Source organism: Ammodytes marinus, assembly GCF_949987685.1.
Source record: "Ammodytes marinus genome assembly, chromosome: 1".
Taxonomy (NCBI): Eukaryota; Metazoa; Chordata; class Actinopteri; order Uranoscopiformes; family Ammodytidae; genus Ammodytes; species Ammodytes marinus.
In genome coordinates this window covers 18,085,175-18,109,279 of record NC_137230.1, presented here as the reverse complement: position 1 = coordinate 18,109,279, position 24,105 = coordinate 18,085,175, and the positions used below count along the sequence as shown (strand labels likewise).

At 40.9% G+C, this 24,105-nt stretch overlaps 1 protein-coding gene across 2 annotated transcripts; it reads left to right on the top strand.

Moving 5' to 3' along the window:
• Window positions 1-1,598: 1,598 nt before the first annotated feature.
• Window positions 1,599-20,919, top strand: dhx38 (DEAH (Asp-Glu-Ala-His) box polypeptide 38). 2 transcript variants are annotated; one of them, XM_080025634.1, is made up of 27 exons: window positions 1,599-1,831; window positions 2,575-2,906; window positions 3,291-3,487; window positions 3,816-3,959; window positions 4,049-4,211; window positions 4,596-4,714; window positions 4,807-4,883; window positions 4,985-5,140; window positions 5,256-5,417; window positions 5,596-5,703; window positions 6,376-6,500; window positions 6,638-6,775; window positions 6,887-7,073; window positions 7,684-7,869; window positions 8,011-8,151; window positions 8,304-8,414; window positions 8,867-8,884; window positions 9,011-9,118; window positions 9,232-9,344; window positions 10,508-10,716; window positions 12,216-12,370; window positions 13,193-13,348; window positions 14,077-14,211; window positions 14,724-14,849; window positions 14,946-15,041; window positions 16,831-16,952; window positions 19,777-20,919. In XM_080025634.1, exons 2-27 carry the CDS (start codon window positions 2,578-2,580, stop codon window positions 19,856-19,858), a joined length of 3,663 nt encoding a protein of 1,220 aa, XP_079881760.1. In that variant the 5' UTR covers window positions 1,599-1,831; window positions 2,575-2,577; the 3' UTR covers window positions 19,859-20,919. The 2 variants fall into 2 exon arrangements, with proteins under 2 accessions (XP_079881760.1, XP_079881759.1); XM_080025633.1 differs by having other exon boundaries at window positions 8,768-8,884.
• The last annotated feature ends 3,186 nt before the right edge of the window (window positions 20,920-24,105 follow it).

Sequence of the window (24,105 nt, the reverse complement as noted above, 5' to 3'; positions counted from 1 at the left end):
CAGACATGTGAATCAGACCAATGACGTGCGTTGAATTTTTCCATATTACACAAACACGGCAACTAACCAATGAGAACGCGAGTTTCGGAGTGGTGACCAATTAGAATCAACCACTTGATGATCATGAGAGGAGTACATTTACAAAGGTTGTCAACGCGTCGACAGTGCGCTGTAATTGTGCGACCTTTAAGTTTAAAATTATTTTTTATCACTATTATATAATGTGTAATTATATTGTAAATATAGGCCTATAACATATTCGAGCACAATTGTTTGTGAACATAAAACAAAAACCTTTGACAAATTCTTAACAATAGTCACCTAGTGTAAACAAAAACGTTATGATTGTTTACCAGTAAAACAGCCAATTACAACTTTTGTAGGCTTTTTCTCTTCTTGTTAAATGCATAATCTGAATCCCTGGTATTTTGACGTTATATGGGAATAACTCATCTTTCTGAGCTTCATGAGCCTCTGATGGGGGCCTGTAAAGCACATGCATGCTATCAGTATACTGATAGTGTGGGGTAACCACAAGATGATAGTGACAGATGAAACTTGCCGATACCTCAAGTCTGGCTTTCATCCTCAGCAGCCACATATCTTGACAAAGCATTTTAGAAAACTGGTCTAAGGAGATAGCCTACTTGAAAAGAAAATGTGCCTTTTCCAGTAAGCTTCACAACTTTAGCTCCATGTAGGCCTAACCCACCAGATAAATACCTCTAGGCTAGTCTACTTATGCAACATAAGCAAAAACACTCTTGTTTGCTGTACAAGGTTCAATTCTGTCAACAACCCCAGCCACAGAATGCCTGAGTACCTCTGTATGCATAAGTCTGAACGTATAACACAACCCCCATGTCCAAGTCTACTTTGTCACATAGAATCTGATGACACAGTGCAGCATTTAGGGATAAAGATTCAAGCAAACCAAACCATTTATAAATCAACATATTTTTATGTTGAGAACAAAAGAGCAAATGGGTTCCTGGCTTTTCACAATAGGCTACTTTAACACAACAGAGAATGTGTTCAAATGTTTTATAGTCATATTATGGTAGGCCTATGGCTTTTGCTAAAATGCTTGTGGGCATGAATGCGATTTAGTCAGTTTAGGCAGTGTCACCATCACGTGAACGTTTTTTTCTCCAGCATCGTTTCTAGACAAGATTATGGTAGCATCGCTGTCACAGAGAACCAAACAAAAATATAAATTATTACCTTGGTTTTCATTACTAAAGAGGTTCTTGATCATCATGGTTCATGTCTAAGAGAGCAGACGGCCGACTGTTTCAAACCAAATATGGTTGTATTGCTTAGTTTATAAATAAGTGTTGAGGAAAGTGCACACATGAGTAAGAAATATAAAATATGAAAAGGGCACAATAACAAACCATTAATAGTGATAAATTATGTTTTACAAAAAAAACATGGCAGTGATAGGCCTAATGTGTATTTAAGGCATTAGATATTTGTGGTTACCTGCTCTAATCACATGCTGTTATTGTCAACACCACCTGTTTAAATAAAGTTTCACATTTTCTCTCACCGCTAAGGATTGTGGGATTGCAATGGCTGCTCCCTTGTCTGTAAACATACGCGCTGTGTTTACGAAAGCCTCAGTTTAAACATTTCCCCAGTGACACTGCGGGCCCTCTAATTTACTGAACCACTTACCTAACAATCGGTTGACCTTAACTTTATGAGAGCGTGTGTGTATTTTAGAAGGAAAGAAGCACGCGGACGTTTCCCGCAGTTTGCCGCCCGGCCTATTCAGGACCGGACCTGATAGCTCGCAGGCTAAACAACTCTAGCTGCTCAATCTCATGTAAGTGATAGCTTAATTTAATCTAAATGGTAATACTGGGGGGATAATATTAATTTAACTTTATCACTTATGAGCCTAACCACGTGTGACCTTTGAGTGTCATAAGAAGTGTCACAAATGTGTCACCGCCATTGGCCTAACTAAAATATGCTGATAAATATTTATATACGACTGGGTTAGGACATTATAACCAACAGGCGTCCTAGATATCATTGAAAAGTCTTAAAAGTCATTGAATTACTCTATTTAAAAAAGGCTTTTATTGGCAATGAAATGTTACTCTTAAATCCATTTTTTCATTCTAAAAAATTAAACGTGGAGCAGGATCCAAAGGTTTGTTCGTGTTTGAATGACCTGAAGAAAAAATTACATGCCAAATTGAAAACATAATATTCAAAATCACAAGTGAGATTTTCCCTAACCCAAAGTAATTGACACATCCTTCTTATGTTCCTTATCTGTATATTCTGATTATGTGACCAGCTTCGGCCTTTAACACACACCTCCTATTTCTCGGAGGTGCATCACAAAAACAATAATTAAATACACAGCTCTCACACATGATTTATAAATATATACATACATACATAAACACGATAGCGGCAGGCCTGATTAAGCCCTAAAGCCCAACACTTAAAACCATGAGTCACATAAAATAACTATGTCAGTACACTACTTTCCCGTTGTTGTCATGAACATCAATTTTTTTTCACCTTTTGCACATATCATTATTTCCCCCACAGACAATGGATGATGACGTGTCCATGCATAGGCTGGAGGGGACGGATCCAGCAGCTCAGGTTGGAGGACTGATAGTCAAGAAGAAGATTGCTACAGCAGAGACCCATGTGTTTCGGGCACCCACTCCGCGCACCTCCCTGCTGGGCCTGGATCTGCTGGCAGCCCAGAAACGGAAGGAGCGTGAGAGTCAGGAACAAGAAGATGCCAGCGAGGATGACAGAAATACAAAGAAATCAAAGGTGTTGTCCTACAAGGACTGGGAGGAGGGTAAAAGTGACTCTGGGTCTGATGAAGAGGAAGACGAGGAGAAGGATGTAGGTCCTAAGAAGGCAAGGTAAGTGTCAGTGCTTGGTTAGGATTATATATTTCTATCAAAAGTGAAGGATAATACGTAAGATACTAAAGACAGGCAAAGTATATCCCTCGTCCCAAATAAATAAGACATCCTAAAATATAATAAATCTGTTGAATAAATCCAAAAATACCTTTTAACATTTCATCTTATTTTGTGATTAAGACGTGACATTATGAATTAAAATGACGCGGTGTGCGTCATTGAAAAACAAATGAACAAGAAATATTAACACCACTTTATTTGACTGTTAATGTTTTTTCTTAGTATTCTTTGATTCCAGTTTACTCATCGATCATTTAGTTTGTTTGACGTTGAGTTGTTTAGTTTGACTAATGTGAAAGTCTTTATTTTCTGCCTTTCCAGCAGGATGTATCGTACGACTGGCTCCGAGACGCCCACCAACACTGGAGGGGTCAGCGAAGAGTTCAAACGCAGAACTGAGCAGAGAGAGAAAGACAGACGTGAGCACGGCGTCTACGCCTCATCCAAAGAAGACAAGAGCAGAGAAAGAGACAAAGAAAGGAGCAGAGATAAGGGCAGAGACCGGAGGAATGAAAGAGGTATATCTAAAGAGAACTTTGGTTTGTATACTTTTGGTCGTTGTCCAGCTCCAGCATCATTAATCAAATAACAGTTACAAACATTAGCATTCAATAGTCAGTTTTAATCGTTGTCAAATCATTAAGCAATAACATGTAGCACACAGTTTGGACTCACCTTTGATGGACAGAGGGTTTTACTTTACTTTACTTTTATTTTATTTTTTATTTAAAGAAAAATTATACAAGCATTTGAAAAACATAAATTGGTAGATCAATCGATGATGAAAGTGAATGTTTAATCAGTCAGGTTGTTGAGAGTAATTCTTCCATGCCTCTTTTCTGTTAGATGAGGGAGAGGGCAGCCAAAGCCGCGGCAGCAGCAGCAGCCGGTCGGAGCGCAGTGAGAGGAGTGAGCGCTCACAGAGAGGAGATGGCATCAGCCGGGGGATTAAGAGAGATGAACCCCAGTCACCACAGAATCGCCCCAGAGGTTTAAATTTGTCATTCATAATTTTCATTGCAAAAAATTACCGTACACTTAATACATTGCTTCACTAAACTCACGTTGCTCTTCCATAGATTCTGACACACCATCACGCTCCAACTGGGAAGAGGATGACAGTGGTTATGCCAGTTCACGGCGCTCCCATTGGGAGTCTCCTTCCCCTGCCCCGTCTAACAGAGAGTCTGATCGCTCGGAGCGAAGCCAGCGCTCCGTCCGAGAGAGTGAGAGGAGTAACAGGTAGACAAAAAATCTGTGTATTTGAATTGTATTCAGTATCTTATTTTTGGTTTTCAGAATTTTTGTGGAAAAGCAAATAATATTTTATTTGAAATTAATAAATAGCTGAATTTGGCTAAAATCACCTTATTTATGTACATAACATTAAATAAGAATAATAGAATAAAAATATCATCAAGATAAATGCCAAAAGTTTGGTATTGGTTGAACTAACATTCTAACTAACTAACATCTTATTTCTCCACCAACTCTATTGTCACTCAGACATATCCGAGGTTTTTATATATTCTAGTGATAAGTACCTCTGCTCACGTTTGACATGAGATGTCTTGCTTCTGTTCTGAGAAACTAATGCCACCTGATGCAAACATGCTGTGTCCTTAGGTCAGTCAGAGGGCGTTACCCTGACGACACACCCCTGCCCACCCCATCATACAAGTACAACGAGTGGGCCAATGACCGAAAGCATTTGGGTTCCACACCTCGTTTATCACAAGGAAAAGGTACTATTATTAGAAACAAGCCATTTTGGGCTCACATGCCAGATCTAAAAACTGAATGTCCCATAACATGTATTATTATCTCTCTTCTTCAGGCAAGAAAGAAGATGGAAAGGGAGGAATTATGTTTGATAATGAGGAAGAGAAAGACCAGTGGCAGGAGGACCAGAAGGTGAGCGGCACAGTTATCCCTCATTTAAGCCTCATAGAAACTTGTTTTTGTTGATGTTTTTTTTTGTTTTGTTCATCTCTTATTGTCTCATTGTTTAACAGCAAGCTGACAGAGATTGGTACATGATGGATGAAGGCTACGATGAGTTCCACAACCCTTTCACTTCCACCTCTGAGGAATACGTAAAGAAGAGAGAGCAGATCCTTCAGAAGCAGACTCAGAAAAGAATGTCTGCCCGGAAACGTCAGTTTAACGAGGTATGACCACCACACGCGTATATAGTACAAGGGTGCGCTTATTTGTGTATTTTTCTTTCCAGTGCATCTGTATGTGTTGGTTTATTTTTGTGATCGACTGTGTTTCCTGTTTTAGGATAATGAGCGGTGGGAGACCAACCGCATGTTGACCAGTGGTGTGGTGCAGAGGTTGGAGGTGGATGAAGACTTTGAGGAGGACAATGCTGCTAAGGTTCACCTGCTGGTTCACAACCTGGTTCCTCCCTTTCTGGATGGAAGAATAGTCTTCACTAAGCAGGTACAAAAGAGCTGAACACCTTATGTTCTAAGGCCAGTAGTTGGCCTAGCTTTACTGTTTTGGCTGTAAAAATGTATTGCATAATGAGTCAGTGTCTGAGATCTCATATTTTAGTCAGAACTGTATTCTAAGGTGATGTTTTTTGATCTAAATGTTTGTATTTGTTTTCCTGCTGCAGCCAGAACCTGTCATCCCTGTGAAGGATGCTACATCTGACATGGCCATCATCGCTCGTAAAGGCAGCCAGCTTGTCCGTAAACATCGTGAGCAGAAAGAACGCAAGAAGGTAAGGTCAAAAGGTTGATAACTAAAGCTAACAGTAATAATATAGATGCTTATAGCCAGTGGATGTGTCCAAGCTGCCTTTTATTCCCAACCCTGACTTAGGTCAATCTCGGGGTTAACATATATTTCTATCAACAATTTATTTTTGACAACAATTCCCCAGAATCGCTGATTCCGCCTCTCAAATGACAGTTACAATCCTGGACCTCTCAGGAACAAATTCTGAAAAAAAGAAGCATCAAAATATTGCATTGAAATACAAGTTGTTCCCTGTCTTGCATAATGTATGTGTTTATTCTGGTGTAACCGATACTATCCCCGGGCTATCAATACAAGTGTGGTTATGATTGTACTCCATACATATAATTTTTATATTCATCCGTATGTGGAAACAAAAATCAGCATATGATTATCATACTCTGCTGTTGAGAAATGTTAATAGGGTTTGTTGGTGTGTGCACCTGTCCGGTTGATAATGCCATTGCTGTCTAACTTCATCACTTGAGTAAACAATGTATTCATGATTGCCTTAAGTTGGATTGTTGATGACATTTGTGAGTTGAATCAACTTGACAAATGCAACATCAGCTAGGTGTATTGAACGCGAATGAAATTGCAAGTGCAGCAATAGACTGAGGCTTTGATATTTTAATGGGAATAATGTGGTTTTCAGGCGCAGCACAAACACTGGGAGTTGGCAGGCACCAAGTTGGGTGACATCATGGGGGTCAAGAAGACGGAGGAGCCAGACAGCTCTGGGGGCCAACCTGTCGGCGAGGATGGCAAAGTAGACTACAGGTGACCACACTGTCTATGCAAAGTTTGGATCTAGATGGCATTTACTTTTTAATAATCTCCAGGCAAAACTCATATCATCTTAATGTCAGTTTGTCTGACCTGCTATATTAATGTTCGATGTTGTTTCTCTCTTACAGAACAGAGCAGAAATTTGCAGATCACATGCAGGAAAAGAGTGAGGCCACCAGTGAGTTTGCTAAGAAGAAGACCCTTCTGGAGCAGAGACAGTACTTGCCTATTTTTGCTGTCAGACAGCAACTTCTAAACATCATTAGGTATTGATACCCAGCCAGTTCAATGCTCTTCTCTAATCCCATTTCATCTCCAATTCTCACCTTTTTATTTTTTCAACTTTTATAAGTTTGACTGTTTCAATTTGTTTACAGGGACAACAGCATCGTGATTGTTGTCGGGGAGACAGGCAGTGGGAAAACCACGCAGCTGACTCAGTACCTGCACGAGGATGGCTACACTAGCTACGGCATGGTGGGTTGCACTCAGCCCCGAAGAGTGGCAGCCATGAGTGTGGCCAAGAGAGTCAGTGAGGAGATTGGCACAAACCTTGGAGCTGAGGTGAGACAGCTGTCTGATAGTTACTACACTTGGAAGCATGTAGATCTGGTGGCATGTTAGTACTTTACTGTGGATTTACAACATGTAGACATACTCTTTGTGTATGTCTAAGATTGAAGTAATTTGTTTTGGTCGACATTGATAGTGAGCTTAGCTTATCTTTATTTAGCTTTAAAAAAAACAAATACACCTGTGGACATGATTGCTTCTCTATTTGATGTCCTTATGTTCTTGTGTCTCTGCTTCACAGTTGGTTTGAATGTCTTTTACACTACAGTAATTCATGTTTTGCGTGATGCCCAGTCTGAGGTCTTCCTTGCACAAACTCAATAATATATGTGACACCGCCATCTAGTGGACAAAAGGAAAAATACAATGTGTGTTGCTGGCCTGGGGTATGGCAGGGGCTAAACTGGAGAGCATCAATTAAGGGAAACACTTAAGCAGCATACATATAAGTTAGAGCACTATTACTTAAGTCGGTTTTAGATTTTACTAAGGTATAATTTGATTTATTTTCTTTTGTAATCCTTATGCATCATAATAAAGTAGTATTTTACTTTAGTTAATCAAATGTTTCAGTTGTTAATCCTTACATTGTTGCCTGCAGGTTGGCTATGCAATCCGTTTTGAGGATTGCACGTCAGAGAAAACACTAATAAAGTACATGACGGACGGTATCCTGCTCAGGGAGTCACTGAGGGAGTCCGACCTGGACCACTACAGTGCTGTGATTATGGACGAGGCTCACGAACGCTCCCTGAATACTGATGTGCTTTTTGGCCTTCTACGTGAGGTCAGTACACAACTACCCAACACCCATTAAAGATGTGTGTCTCAATGATAAAATAACCTGTTAAGTGTTTTCCTTTTCTGATTTCATTGTAAATACTGATTAATTCGTTCGACTGCTCTTTTGTCCACTGTTTACCATCAGGTTGTAGCTCGACGGACTGATTTGAAACTCATAGTCACCTCTGCAACTATGGACTCGGACAAGTTTGCTGCGTTTTTTGGCAACGTACCCATATTCCACATTCCAGGAAGAACATTTCCCGTAGATATCTTGTTCAGTAAGGTATGTTTCTGTTTCCATCCTACTTTCACTTAAAGGCACCTATATAATGCAATACATCATTGCCACTAGTCCTTTTTTAGCAGTTTCATACCATTTATATTATTCTATGTTGTCTTGTATTGAGCTGATTTGTATTGTTGTTTTGTGTGTAGACTCCTCAGGAGGACTATGTGGAGGCAGCAGTGAAGCAGGCCCTGCAGATCCATCTCAGTGGGTTGATAGGAGACATCCTTATCTTTATGCCAGGGCAGGAGGACATTGAGGTGAGGGACATGGCCGCTATTAGCACTCAAATGGTGGTCGTTTATATACATTTTTGCATAAAGACCGTGAATGGAATTTGATTTAAAAAAAGGTACTTAATGAATATAAAATGTTCCCCATCAAATCTCTTAAAAAAAACTTAAATTATCAGTTTACAAAAGTGTCCTCACCCATTTGCTTTTCTTGGCAACCAGATTCAGTTTTTCACACGATTTGTATATAATATTTGATTTTCCCTCAATACAATGACAGAACGTAACCTGTCAATTGCTACATTGCTGGTCACATCTGGTCAATGATTCTTTTCCGTTTTGTGTTCCAATTGACGTAAAGTATGTCCTTGTCCTTGCAGGTCACATCGGATCAGATCGTGGAGCGGTTGGAGGACTTGGACAACGCTCCTGCTCTGGCTGTGCTTCCTATCTACTCCCAGCTGCCGTCTGACCTCCAGGCCAAGATCTTCCAGAAGGTCTGTATCCTTCACTGCCCCATAACAGTGCATGCGTTTCTACACTTTAACATCTATGAGCGAGAATACTAAGTGAGAAGACAAAGCTGACCAACTGCTGACGGCCTATCATTTTTCCTCTGTTAGGCTCCAGATGGTGTGAGGAAAGCCATTGTTGCTACGAACATCGCCGAGACCTCCCTCACTGTGGATGGAATCATGTTTGTCGTGGATGCAGGATACTGCAAACTCAAGGTTACACATTGTATTTATATATATATTATATATATAAATATATATTTTTTCACACTGCGGCTCTTGAATGGCTATTTCACTGTCTAATTTTTTATTCTTTATACTGTTAACAGGTTTTCAACCCTCGCATTGGCATGGATGCTCTCCAGGTTTATCCCATTAGCCAGGCTAATGCCAACCAGCGTTCTGGCAGAGCAGGACGTACGGGACCAGGGCAGTGTTACAGGTATTACCTTTTAGCTGACAATGCTTTCTGTCTTCTAATCTTACACAAGGAAGGATATTCTCTTATTGTTATTGTTTTGTCTTGTCTCAAGAGAGCCGCAACATAAATACATTTCCTACTGGTACCCATTAGTTCACATTCAGGTATAAACCACCTGGATGTGATGTTTCTTTTCCTTTATTTCAGCATGACTGTTGTTGAACTGTGTTTCTCCCCTTTTAGTGCTTTGAGATCGATACCGTCCTTCTATGGTTTTTCTCAGGATTTTGTGTTTGTAACTTGACCATGCTTTCAGGCCAGCAGCAAAAAGAAGGAGAGCAGGCCACATAGCTAGATTCCAGAGGATTTCATGCCTTTTATGGCAGGGAAATGTTCTACAAAAGACCCTTTCAGAGGTTTCACTTGACACCTCCTCCTTTTGCCACATTTGCATAAGTAAAGATTGAGTAACATGGTCACATGCATCTTGCATCACTAATGACCTTTGATACTAATGAAAGTCCACATATTTGTGGATCAATCCTGCTCATCTGCCTTTAGACACGGGCTCACACAAGTTGATGATAAATAATCAATTTTTAAGCGTCAAGTAGCTACAGTGGAGGTGTTTGAGTAGCTGTGGATTTGTGTCTGTGTTAGAGAGCAGAGAGAGGGAGTCACGCTGGTTTGCTCTGCTGGTGTGGAGAATTCCTCACTCAAAGACCCTTTTTAGCTGCTACTGCAGGCACCCACTCACAAGCTCAAACCCCCTTATCCATTTGAATCATTCTGTAACTAGAAGCATCTAAGTGAGACAGCTGCTTTTCACAGTATTGAGTCAGGTCCTTCACTTTACCTCTGACACTCTAGATGTTTCCCTAAATAAACTGTAGCTTCCTGAATTTTTCTCTTCAGTTGAACTACATCTGGCGCTTACTGCTTTGTTAGAATCCCACTGGCACGCTTGCACATACTGGAGAACAAGCAATTCTCCTCAGTGTCACATCCTTTACTTTGCAGGGTTTCAGTTTGCTTGAAAAAAAAAAACCTACATAATCTGTCATCAGAACATTTTTCTTGTTTTGGAATTTATTTCAATATAAAATTATTCTTGGTTTGCTTAGGGTTCACACTCACTGTCTGTCTGTGTCCATGCCTGTCTCTGTGCGCTCCTCTCTGTCCAGGCTCTACACTCAGAGCGCCTACAAGAATGAGATGCTGACCACCACCATACCAGAGATCCAGAGGACCAACCTGGCCAACGTGGTGCTGCTACTGAAGTCTCTGGGTGTTCAGGATTTACTGCTTTTCCACTTCATGGATCCACCACCTGAGGACAACATGCTCAACTCCATGTACCAGCTCTGGATCCTCGGAGCTCTGGACAACACAGGTGGGTTGTGAACAAGGGGTAGTAATTACACAAGGCATCATAGTATTATGTTGATACGATACTTTTTTTGTTTTTTTGTTTTGCTGTACTTTTAATATGTTCATTTGAACCTTTTGACTGCTAATTATATCATCCCAAAATTTAAAAAAGTGCTTTATCTAGTAAAACGGTAGTACATTTGATACGTTTTAACTGCACTCTTATCTGGTCAGGTTACCTCTGCCTTTCTTTTTTTATTGATTTGAATTATCAGTGCTCTACATTCAAATTTGTATGCATAAGAATACAGTCTGAACTTTTTATATTATTATTAGGTCTGAATAGTCTGTAGTCAGGAAATGCAACCTAACAAACTATAGTGTGTTGCATAATCCTTCTGTATATATCCAAACCAAAGCTGCAACTAATTATTCTTTTCATTATCAACTGTCGATCAATCTGCTAATCATTTTATTTATTTATTGTTTGGTCTGTAGAATATCAGCATTTTTTCCTGTACAAGTTTAATATTTTTTGTAGAAAAAAAAAACTCAAAACCAAAAAGGAAATTAGTCGATTACATAATTTAGTAAACTGATTTGTCATCAATGGTTGTAGATCTAATTTATACATTAATCATATTAATAATTAAACAATAAAAGATGAATACTTGTCCATTATGCATTAATAATGCCTTGCAAATCATCCTAATTATATATTGTATCAGTTTTCCCCTTCACTGCCTCCCAATCTCTGCTACACCAGTCAACAATTCAGTCGTGCCAAACACAATAAATCATCCTTCTTTTGAGATGGAGATGAAGCTGTAACAGGGAATATCGGGTTATATGTTGTATTTCCCCCTCAGCGCCGCTTTGAGCTGCTACATACATAGTGATGCTGACACCACAAACACAGACAGGAGACTAGCTGTTTAGAGGAAGCGATGCACTGATGATGCAGACACAGCAAACAGGCCTGGAGGAGCAGGTAGTTGTGAGGTTTTTAGCCAGTGGAGTAATTGCCTAGTAACTGATCCTGTGTTTGATTTGTCTGTCCGGGTCTCATTTCTGTCTCATCCTTAGCCAGATTCCAGGGGATTTGGGGATAAGAGGGGACTTTTGATGATTCCCTGCTTGGTGTGTTAACAGCAGATTATCTCTGATTAAGGCTTACCTGGCCCAAACTGGCTGCTCTGCTTCTCTGCTTTTCCTACTCATAAGCTTCTTAGAGTCTGTCGTCTAATCATTTAAATCAGAACGGGCGAAGTTTTTGATCCTTTTTTTTTCTGCCAACAAGTATTATCAACTGTCAGCAGTTCATGATTCTCCTCTCTCGTGGTAATACACAAATAGGTGTGACATTATTCTGGATTCTCCATCACGCCAGCAGACTTTTTGATGTAAAAAGATAAGCTTATCGCCCCGTCTTGTGCTTTTCCCTGCTTTATTCGCGTGTCATGCACTTTTCATCTTACTGGTGTGTGACATTGTAGTTGTGTCATCTATTGTTTGTTTCAGGCTCTTTGACACCGACAGGCCGTCTGATGGTGGAGTTTCCCCTGGACCCTGCGCTCTCCAAGGTGTTGATTGTGTCCTGTGACATGGGCTGCAGTGCTGACATCCTCATCATCGTGTCCATGCTGTCCGTGCCCGCCATCTTTTACAGACCAAAGGTACGGCCGGTGTCGGCTCACTTCATACAGTTCCCTGTAGTGGAAACGTGTGCTGTTGGAGGCTACCAACCCTATCTTTTTATAAGAATCCATTTTGGTTCATGTATCTTGTTGTGTTTAAGTGGCCATAACCTCTCTATACTTTGTTTAAGTAATAGGTCACATGATTATTAGTTTTTATACAGAGCATTATCACCTGAACCTGCATCTGCCCTCCGCTCTTTGCAGCATTATAGTGCTTTCCCCCTTGTTTTCCAGCACGTCTTGTTTTATTCCACAAAATGTTTTATTTCACTCTTATAGCCTTGTTTTCGGCCAAGCCGGCAGCTGTTTTTAGAGAAACTTGGAAAAATCCAGTGCCTGTTACCTGTCCAGCACACAACAGCAAACAGACACAGGTGGCAAGCTGGTGACCAAAGAGGAGCAACTAGCAGCTAAAGAGCCAATTATGTCCCTTTGGAATAAGTGTAGACCAAAAACCCAGGTGAAAAGAAAATGTGAATAATGGAATAATATGACTTGACTCCAAATGAATGCTAATGCTCTGTAGCTGCTGGACGTGTACATAGTCAACTGCTTGCTAAATTATTTGCCATCTCAGCCCCAAAGGTAACAATCTATGTTGTAAACCTCACCTCGACTGTTTTATTACACTGGGCGGCCGAACAAATGTTTATTGAACTGTTATACTGTTAATAATTCCCACTTTTATAAGCTAACAATACATTATTCATGTAGAACAACATTTTACAATGGAAGCAACAAAATAAATAAAGAATGAACCTTTGATATATTGACACCTGGATCTGTGTGTGTCCGCAGGGTCGTGAGGAGGAGAGTGACCAGGCCAGGGAGAAGTTTGCGGTCCCAGAGAGCGACCACCTCACCTTCCTGAACGTCTACATGCAGTGGAAGAACAACAACTACTCCAGCGTCTGGTGCAACGAGCATTTCATCCACACCAAGGCCATGCGCAAGGTCAGACACCCACTGCTTCAACCCTTCCCTCTTATCAAAAACACCCTCTGGCCCTGGATGGAAGGCTGTCATTCCTTCCATTGGAAATCTCGCAGTTTAAATTGTGCATTGTTTTCTTGCTTTGAATGTGTGTGGTGCATGATTAAGATCCTATGAGGCTTACTGGTTATTCAGCTGAATTAACACTCTCGATATTTCCTGGTGTAACCAGGTTTCAAATAGTAAAACTATACGATATCCAAGTTAAGTGTGTCGGTAAGCTTTTACAAATATTCTATTGAAACTCTAGAGACGGTTTGACAGGACAGTGTGGGTGTGGCCGTATCAAACGGTCTCCATGGCAACAGTCATTGTTTTTATAGAACGTTCGGGCAAAGAAGTGCTGTGATTGGTTTAAAAAAAACTTATGTAACAAGAACCAGAGCATAGCTCGCCTAAATTCAAAACCAAATTTCTGAAAAGTTTATTAAACTTCAATTACAATATCTTTCATTTGGATTGATAAATATGCCTAATGCTTTTCAAATGCTTACTATCATGCAACCATCTCCCCAAATTACATAGTTAGAATGACTTTGTGGATTTGGGTTTGCAGGGGCTTTGATACTCAGAGTTACATGTTTAGATTGACACATTTTCACCCCCCCAAAAAACCCAATGATTTGCCAGTTGACTGATAGACAAGTTTGATGTGTGGTTCCTCTAACAATACATATTGTCTTGTGCAGGTGCGTGAGGTGCGCTCCCAGTTAAAGGACATCATGGTGCAGCAGAGGATGAACCTGATCTCCTGCGGGTCGGACTGGGACATCCTCAGAAAGTGCATCTGTGCTGCTTACTTCCACCAGGCTGCCAAGCTCAAGGTACCTCCCGCACTCTGGGTTTTTTCCCCCCCACCTCACCCTAATATGTTACGCCTAGTGGCAAGTAGTTGTGGCAGATTTATAGCGGCATAATTACAGAGTAGTGAAATATCACTTCTGGCCTCACGTTAATACAGCACTAAAAATCTGAATGGGAATTTGAAATCATGACTATATAATCAAGGCTCTCCGTTTTGACTCATGAGGAGCCTGGCTAACTCAAGCAATCGCAGCAGTGTTGGATATACTTCAAATTTATTTTTTAACGCTGTCGTCGGCAGGTGGAGAAGCAAATTAACCCAGATAACCTGCGTTGCTCTAACCTTACAGAACACACACGCACACGCACACACACACACACACACACACACACACACACACACACACACACACACACACACACACACACACACACACACACACAGACCAACACACTGGGTCCCATTTTTTTTCTACCCAGAAATTTTGAGTCGTACATTAAATTGGTTATTAATGCCTTTTTCTGCTCCCAGGGCATTGGTGAATATGTGAACGTGAGGACAGGTATGCCGTGTCACCTCCATCCCACCAGCTCCCTGTTTGGTATGGGCTACACTCCAGACTACATCATCTACCACGAGCTCGTCATGACCACCAAGGTAAAGAGTCATCTCGTCTGCAGAGCTTTGCTAGCATGAAAACAATGAATGATACATGTGACGTTGATGTTTAATTTGTTTCTTTTTGTGTTGCAGGAGTACATGCAGTGTGTGACTGCAGTGGATGGAGAGTGGCTGGCTGAACTTGGGCCCATGTTTTATAGTGTCAAACAAGCAGGAAGAAGCAGACAGGTAAAGCAAGACGAGACTCGTACTGGCTTTGCGTTTGTGTACTTCTCGTCACATTTTTTATAATTTGGGGCTTCGATCATTCTTTCCAGTCCAGCTAAATCTAAGTGCTTCACCGTCCTACAATGATATTTTAGATCAGTGGTTCCCAATCATTTTGTCCTGTGACTCTTTGAAGTGGCTTCTTGCCACTGCTTGTCACCGTCCATTGGTTGTGAATAAAACCTTTTTGGGAGCATACGGAGATACAATTGTTCAGTAATCCAGGTCTTTAAAGAATTGATTGGAAAGAAACTTGACTGGCCTGAACTTTTGGGGATGAACTGAGTACTGAGCATATACAGTAAATAATATAGATGTAGCATCCGGGCTGACCTCAGTTATTCACACGGCATCCAATAATCCTGGTTTGTGCGCGTCGCCATTTTGTGAGGGGGAGGGAGATAGCTGACGTATACCTCCGAGGCAAAGGCCGTGTCTGAACTGCCATACTAACGTCCTACTCATACTCATTTTGACTTCAATTTGAGTATGTGACGGTTGGGTATGCGAGTTTGGGTATGTGAGAAATTCCCGGATGAGTACTAACTTCCGGGAAGATTTTGGGTATGAATCGATTGTATACTTTTCCTACTCAACCGCCCCATAATGCATTGGGTCAATTCTACCCGCCCAGGAAAATGAAATATTTTCGAGCAAGTTGCTAGGCAACAACATTGTTTGGGGTTCCGCGATCTGACAACTGTACGTGCAGTCATTCATAAACTCTTACAATAGATAAGAGATGAAGATAAATACCTAACAACATTAGAGTCACTAAGTGAAATGAGTGTTGTGAGTCTGATAGTGGAGAGAGATTAGAACAGATCGCTGTTCCACACACCGCGGCTCGTCCAGCTCAACTCACAGACAGCTGAGTGCTGATGAGCCGGACAGAGAGCGTCGGAGGGATCCTCCGCCTCAAAACATCATTATTATAAAACAAGAGGTCTAAAACACAGATGATGAACACAGGACTGTAAAAATCTAGTTCAATATCTAACCTGTAGAGGGCGGTTAGAAGCTTAACAGTGTCTAAACTGCCTGAATCTTATAAGAAGAAGAAGAAATTCTTCATTGCTTGAGTATACTTCAACTGAGAACGTTTAGACGCAGCTCGCATACACAATCGATCTTTGAGTAGAGAGTATGCATGAGTATGTAGGATGTAGGACGCTAGTATGGCAGTTCAGACACGGCCAAAGTGAGGGACAACGGGCGGAGAGCTGTCACTCAAGAGATCGCGCCAATACATTTTAACCTCCAAAAGAGGGCCAAAAAAATTCACCCCCCTCAGTGTTGTCATGGAGATATGACCTAAACATACAGACTGAAATGGTTTCATGGCCCAGGTTGTAAATAGGTTTAATAATGCTGTGAAAACGGCATGTTTAACATTGGAGTCAATGAGAAATGGCTGTCTTCTGCTCCCAGCCCCCAGTGGCACTTCCTGGTTACTACAGTTGTGGTCACTTCCTTATTGGATGCTGGTAAAAATCGCTGAGGTTAGGGCTTGGCACTGAGCCCTTATCGCTCAACTTCAGGTCACCTCGTTAAATGCTCTTGTGGCTGAATGGAGGCAAATCTCAGCAGCCAGGTCCACCAAAATGTTGTGGAAAAAGCCTCCCCTGGAAGATTGGTAGCTTTACTAGCAACATGGTTAATGCCCATGGTTTTGGAATAAGACGCCAAACGATTGCATGTTACGCGGGTGATGTTTCTGCCCTCCTCATCTCTTGTGTTGCTCTTCCAGGAGAACCGCCGTCGGGCCAAGGAGGAGATCACCAACATGGAGGAGCAGATGTCCCTGGCTCAGCAGCAGCTGCTACAGCGGCAAGATGAGCAGGATAAGCTGAGCAACACCGGCACTGTTAAGTAAGTCCCACACCGTCCGTCTTCCTTTTGCCTCCTCATCACACGCGGGGGCTTCATCTAACAATAGTTCCCCGTGGCCCTCATTTTCCATACAGTCGAGATAGAAACGTTTAATTTACCCACCTCGCCCGCCAATCCATATCTACACCCCTCCTCTCCCTGTCCTTCCCACTCTCTCTCTCTCTCTACTCCACCTCTCTCACTCTTCATGATGAGCTTTTCTCACCTCTGGTCCCTCTAGACGAGACAAAAAGAAATAATATTGACTCCTGGCTGACCTCCATTACTGCAGCAATTTAAATTGTGCCATAGCAAGAGCAGTGAATGGAGGGTTACGTTCCATTTCAAATTAGACCAAAAAAATTAATTTCACACCCCATCCGCGAGAGAAATAAGTTAAATAAAGACAGAAAAAAAAGTACCTATATTGTTAATTACTCAGCTGGTTTTTATCTCTGAGTTTGTGTGACCGCGTCGGTAACAGATCTGTTGAAAATAATCACATTCGTGGTATAGGATTAAGAATTAGATTTAAGCAGAGGAAGCTGGATGTGGCGATAATGAATGTTCTTGGCTCTCCTGGGCTCTTGGCTGCCTTTGTCCTCCAGCAGGCCTCACAAGCATCTCCCTTACCGGTTCAGTGTGACCACGATGAAATATTTTGTCGGCTACGCCTTCGTGTGCCAGCTTCTTATCACCTGTCTCCCTGCTCACCAGCACAGATCAGTGGTGTGAATTAGTAAAATGGCCAGCTTGTTGTTTTGTGTATAAAAGTGGAACAGTGTGAGTGATTTGTTTTTTGGAACCACATCAGTGGTAAAAGCTGGAAGCAGCTGTGACGGTGTATTTCCAATATAAAGCTCTTAAAGGGCAATACCACACATTGAGCTTCTCTAAATAATATCATATATTCTTCACTGGGTATCAGACTGATTGGTTTCGATTGAGACGTTTTTGTATGGCCTGACAACACAAGCTGTTTGTCAAGTTGATAAGTAAGGGTCTGTTAGACTTTATCTGGATCAATCTTCTCTAGTGGTTATAGAGTCCCCACATGAGGCTCAGTCCTCCTTGCAGAAGACCCGGTTCGAATCCAACCTCTGGTCAGTTCTCATTTCCTCTTCAATATGTCCTGATATGTTAAAGATCAAGAAATGTTTCCAATAATTGAATACAATGTTTCTGCAGATAAATTGATAAAAAAATGTGCATTGTTTGCACTTTACTTTATGTATAAACGGACAATTTTCATCTATATATGTAGACGTAGTTTGTATTTGAGAAGTTTGAATTAAAATGTTTTATTTATATTCCTTAAATATAAATAAAAAGTCCCAGACTCAGGGTATCGGATCAGAACTTGTTACAAAAAAATGTAAACAATGCCCAGGTCTATGTGTACTCCAGATTCTTGCACAACATTTTTGACTGCGGCCATACAGGTTTAGTTTATGGAGGCATTGTTCACACGATTCCAGGATCAAATGTTTCTGTTTATTTCCGTATGGGTTGAATATCAATTTGAAAACTTCTGAAACTTGCTTGAGTTGGATAATCCATCACTGTGTGTGTGTGTGTGTGTGTGTGTGTGTGTGTGTGTGTGTGTGTGTGTGTGTGTGTGTGTGTGTGTGTGTGTGTGTGTGTGTGTGTGTGTGTGTGTGTGTGTGTGTGTGTGTGTGTGTGTGTGTGTGTGTGTGTGTGTGTGTGTGTGTGTGTGTGTGTGTGTGTGTGTGTGTGTGTGTGTGTGTGTGTGTGTGTGTGTGTGTGTGTGTGTGTGTGTGTGTGTGTGTGTGTCAAGGATGCCTTAATGGTTGTCAGACTTACAGTGCTGTGTTGTGGTAATGCAGTTTAGCTACAGAATCATTTCAAAAGTCTGCATTTTAAAATAACAATGTCACGGATAAACATGAATGCAAACCTGATCGATTCCACAAGTGGAGCAAGATTTGAGAGATTGACATTTTCCTATTGTACAGTAAATGAAAACCAGTGGTTACTTGGATTGATAGGGCTAACATATGCTACGTTCTAAAACACAGCAGCAGCATAGTTTTTTCCGTATATGGAGTTTTTGGAATGTAAAATACACAATTTGCACTCAATGGTCTTTACGTATGCTAAAACAGTGGTATGTCTCCTTAAGAAACTTTTGAAGGCAAAAGTATTTTATACTTATATGTGTGCATGTATTGTTCACCTACTTGTGCATACAACATACTGTCATGCTGTCGGGTGTGTTGAGGTTGTGAAACCACTAGCAGCTTTATGTGTTGAGGGAAGAGCAACAATTTCTCCTGAAGTGAGCAGGGAGACAGGGAGTGGGGGACACAGTGACAGAACGGGGTTATGGCCTGATGGCTGTAATTGCTGCAGGTGAATGTTTGTGTGTCTGTGTGTGTGTGTGCTTGTGTGTGTGAGTGTGGAAAAAAGAGAGATGAGGGAAAGTGTGGGCAGTGTCAGGGTGTCATGCTGCCTTAATTAAAGATGATAGATTTGCTGTCAGTGGCGTCAGGCTCTACTTCCCAACACACACACACACACACACACACACACACACACACACACACACACACACACACACACACACACACACACACACACACACACACACACACACACACACACACACACACACAAGTCATCAGTCTGCCTTTTCACTCTCCTCCAGTCCCTCATGTTCACATTCAGCGTCCCCTCACCTTTGATTTACATATTTTGTAACCACACTTGCTGACCTACTGTTAAATATTTTAAGAATCTGATTTAAATTGTTGTATGTTTTCACAGCAAATACAACTTTGTACTGTCTTCTTTCCTGATTCAGGGCTGTGAAAATCTGCACGCCCGGACGAAAAGACGAGGCTCCCATGACGCCCAGACGCACCCCTGCCCGCTTTGGACTGTAGGACATCCTAGTGGAGGTTGAAGCCCACCAGCCCAACCATGCCAGCTCCTGTAGACTCATTATCATCCATACACAGAACACACGAGCACAAGCAAAAACTTCCAGTTGCCATTTGTCCCTTCCAGCATGGCCAGAATCAACTGCAGTTCTTCCACCGACCACTAGAGTGGGAACTTGTATAAGGCACAAGGCTCAAAAGATGAGCCGGGTCCATCATAAAGCCTCCCTCCACCTCCATCAGCAGATAGCTGTCTCCGTGATATATTTTAAAGAATAAAGGACAACTGTTTTTTTCTTTTTGTATTTTCTGTATTTATATGTGGTCATTACTGAAAAGGGTTTTTACCAATGTCTCTATAATGATATTACCTAAATCTAGGAGACATTTAATTTTCTATGTTCCTTTTCATTTTCTCCTTTTTGAGAGTATAATCAGAGGGAGGGATCTAATTTTCATGTTACTTGTCTTTCTGTCTTTGCATTTACTAGTTCGTATACATATTGTGGCTTGTACAGCGGCTTTGGCACCATGAAGTGCTCCTCTGCAGACTGAAGCACTATTCTAACTGTATTTATGGCATGAGTGTCTTCAGACTCTAGAGTTGTGTTGTAATAAACACACACACAAACACTCACACAGTCATGCAGGCTTAGAAAATTGACCCTTTTCTACTTTCTGTTAACCTTGTTCCATCAATGTAATGTACTACGGCTTTGCTTCATACAAAACATGATCACGCTGGATTAAACGTATCAACTGTTTTATTTTCATGGTCCTTGTGTTCAAAATAGCACACAGTAGCTTCTTTTGTGGTTTTTCTCTAGAGAAATGTTTGGAAATATGTCTTTTTAAAAGCGTAAATCTGTTTGTTGATGTCTGCCCTCTCAGCTGATCAGAATATCATGTAGCTTCAGATAGACTGGTCTATCTGTAACAAAGGTTTAGTGGAGGATAGTGACAGTGGTTCTGTTTTTTTTCTCTTCTCACATGGATGTGAGACAGCAGGGCTGCTAATGGATTTCTTTTGTTCATGAAAAAATAAATGTTAGCTATTTTTGTAATCCAAGGCGATTTCATTTGATATTGTAGTCCCTAATGTGTCTCTTTTTGCGTTGTCATTTAGATGCACTTTTCTAAAGTTTTGCAGTGGCATGAATGATGCCTCGTTAAGTGAAAGTGATGTAAATTAGTTTCGGCTATACATTCTCCAAGTGTCACGAGTGTCCTTATCGAATTTTCTTGCTATAAAAAATGACCCTGTGGTGAATGGTTACTTTAGAAGCTAATAGCTGTAAGGTTACAATATGTGTACGAAATACTGTAATTATTTTCTACAGCTAGAGATTTAAAGCTGAACATTGGAAGAGTTGACAACACTCCCAAGGGTGCAACAAACAGTTATTTTGATAATTGATTTATCTCCACATTACTTCTGTGTCAATTGTTTCATTAGTGAAAAATGACTATCCCAAAACAAGCCAATAGTAATATCTTAAAGTTGTATGTTTTGTTCAACCAAATCCCAAAGACATTAATTCATGAAATCCTTACAACTACAAAGTTGGAACCAGTTACAAAGTAGTATAGACGGACAATTTTCTATTGATTGATTAGTTGATGAGTCTGTCAATAAGCAAATTGTTTTAGTTGCACAATTTATTATAAAAAGGGTATATAAAATGTATATATTGATTACTTGGTTTGGAAGAAAATAACTGTCCTAATAGTTTACTTTTTCTTAGAAGTAACTCTTTAACGTCAATATAAATATTGAGTAGCCCTAATGACAAACACATCAACGGCCTGTGAGCTACATAAGAGAAATGTCCATAATGAAATTCACAGAATGGTTGTTAAACATTGGCAGCTTCACAATTGCGAGCTGAGGCGAGTGGAACTGATCAGAGGGAAACAAAAAGCCTGGGTCAATCCCTCTCGCATGCACACATGTCACACATGTACATGAGTGATCCCTGGGCTTTGAAAGCCCTCAGCTGTAGAAGATGTTGATGTGCTTTAGATGAGGAGCTGGGCTATATGTGGGTGGAGGGCTTTTATTGAAGCTGTATGTAAATATTCAGGTCACAAGACTGTCGAAGAAAAAAGCCTGGATGGTATTCCAGTGTCATCTCTGCTTCATGGTTAGCATGACATTCATTGATGTATCTTAGCTGAAACCACTCAATTTGGAGAAAAAAATACAAAAAGAGAAGCCTGTGATTCCTTTAAATGTTGTGAGCAGCACCTAGCCGTGTTGTCCTCTTAGCTGAATCCCTCTGCAGCACTCCTTTTCTTGCTGGTCAGTGAAAGTCTGTCTCACTGTAACCCCATATGCAAATAAGAATGATTATGAGCGTTCCCTCGACCTCCTCAATCCACATAGTCGTCTTGATTGAGTGTGGCAGGCGGAGGAGGGGACGGATATAATGGACTCCACCAACTTTAATGAGACAAATCTCAGCTATGGGCTGACATTTTGAAATAGTCCTTGTGAATGACAGTGTCAGCAGTCACCTTTATCAAAGCTTTCCAGGGGAAGGTCCCTGTAATGATGGAGGGAATTAAAATGGCCTCCTAGGCGGCGGAGATAGGCGCCACAGGATTACAGTGCAAAGCCACGCCTCTTAAACAGGCTTATTTGGGCCACACCTCAAATAATAAAGAAGCTGCCTTTTTATAAGAGTACAGCTGCTCCAGACTGATAGTTGCCATGAGATGTAATAGAAGGATTTTGGTGAATGTTAGCTGTTGACCACTGCATGATTTGTTGAGATGAGCAAATGCCCCGCCCCTTCCCTTCATTCTTCCCCAGTGTTGTGTCAGGGACACGCTTTGCTGTCATTACAAACTTAATAAGAGCAGGAGTGAGATTGATGAGAAAAACAGAGGCATCAACTGCTTTTAATTAACTCTGGTCCTATAATGGTGCCGGGACAGAGGCAGCGAGCAGAGAATGAGACATTTTCGTTCTCTTTCCACCCCTTTCTGTTTTGTTGCCTCACTCACCCCCGATAATGAACAGCCTTCTGGGACCCAATTACATCCAAGGCTGCATTAGGAACACTGCAGGCCCAGTGTTAACTTCAGCTGACTTTCCATGCTCTCTCCCCCTCCAACTCCCTCTACTGGGGGAGATGGCCTTCACTTGATTGAATTTTGAATGTTATGCCCCCCCATCCCACCTTCTGTTGTGCCTTACCTTCACTAGTTCTGAACCCACATGTGGTTTATGATGGTAACAGGAAGCAATGTATGCTTGTTGTTAGCTGTCCTTCACTTGATAACTGCTTGCACTGATTGACAGAGTGGCTTTCTATACACTCTGTAGGCTACTGGGCGGCATGGATTTGTGCACTCAAGCCCGTTTGCGTTTTGTGTCCCTACAACATTATACATACGTTTATAATGACATGTGAAAGAAGATGATAAAATAAACTGATGATGTAGAATCAGTTTTAAAACAAACAAACATTCATATGAAATCTAATCAAATCTAGTTTATCCCGAGTCAATCCAAAAGTTTTATCAAAGGCTTATTTTTAGGATGCTAAAACATTTTCTAGATCACTTTATGTAAAAAAGTGTAAATTTCTTTTCACTACACAAAAATCTAAATTTAGTTTTGCTATGCAAAATTCAGTTTTTCTACAACACAGACATCAAGTGTAATGATAAAGACAGGTCACTAAACTACTAAAAGCCATCTTGTCTTAATAGAAAATGAGAATGTTCAACCAGATTCTACAACCATCCATGCTAATGGCACAGTAAGACTGCGCTTTGGTACAATGTGGTGCTTTGAGCTAAATGCCAATATCAACATGCCAACACAATGACTGTTGTTTAACAGGGATAATGTTTACCAGCTTATTTTAGGGTGTGCTAACATTAAGAAAGTATTCAATCATTAAACACAAAGTACAGCTAAGGCTGATGAAAAAGTAATTTGTTTTGCAGGTATCTGATCACAAAACCAATGTAGGCTACATTCATCTCTAAATGTGGGGGCCATGAATGTCAGTACAAATATTATATCATGGCCATCAAACAATAGATGTTGAGACATTCCAGTAAAAAACTAAAAAGTCAACCCCATGGTGGCGCTAGTTAGGGGATCAGCAATATCTTTAGGATCTATCTACAGTGGACCACAGAATGTATGCTCAAAATGTCATTATCAATCTATTATTTTTCACTCTGAACCAACATTATAGATTGAGCAGAATATACTATCAATTACATGGCTA

Coding starts and splice junctions, on each gene's coding strand:
- dhx38 (XM_080025633.1), top strand. CDS start 2,578: ATGGATGATGACGTGTCCATGCATAGGCTGGAGGGGACGGATCCAGCA. Junction 8,885..9,010: donor AGGCCAAGATCTTCCAGAAG/GTCTGTATCCTT, acceptor TTCCTCTGTTAG/GCTCCAGATGGTGTGAGGAA. Junction 13,349..14,076: donor ACACCAAGGCCATGCGCAAG/GTCAGACACCCA, acceptor TGTCTTGTGCAG/GTGCGTGAGGTGCGCTCCCA.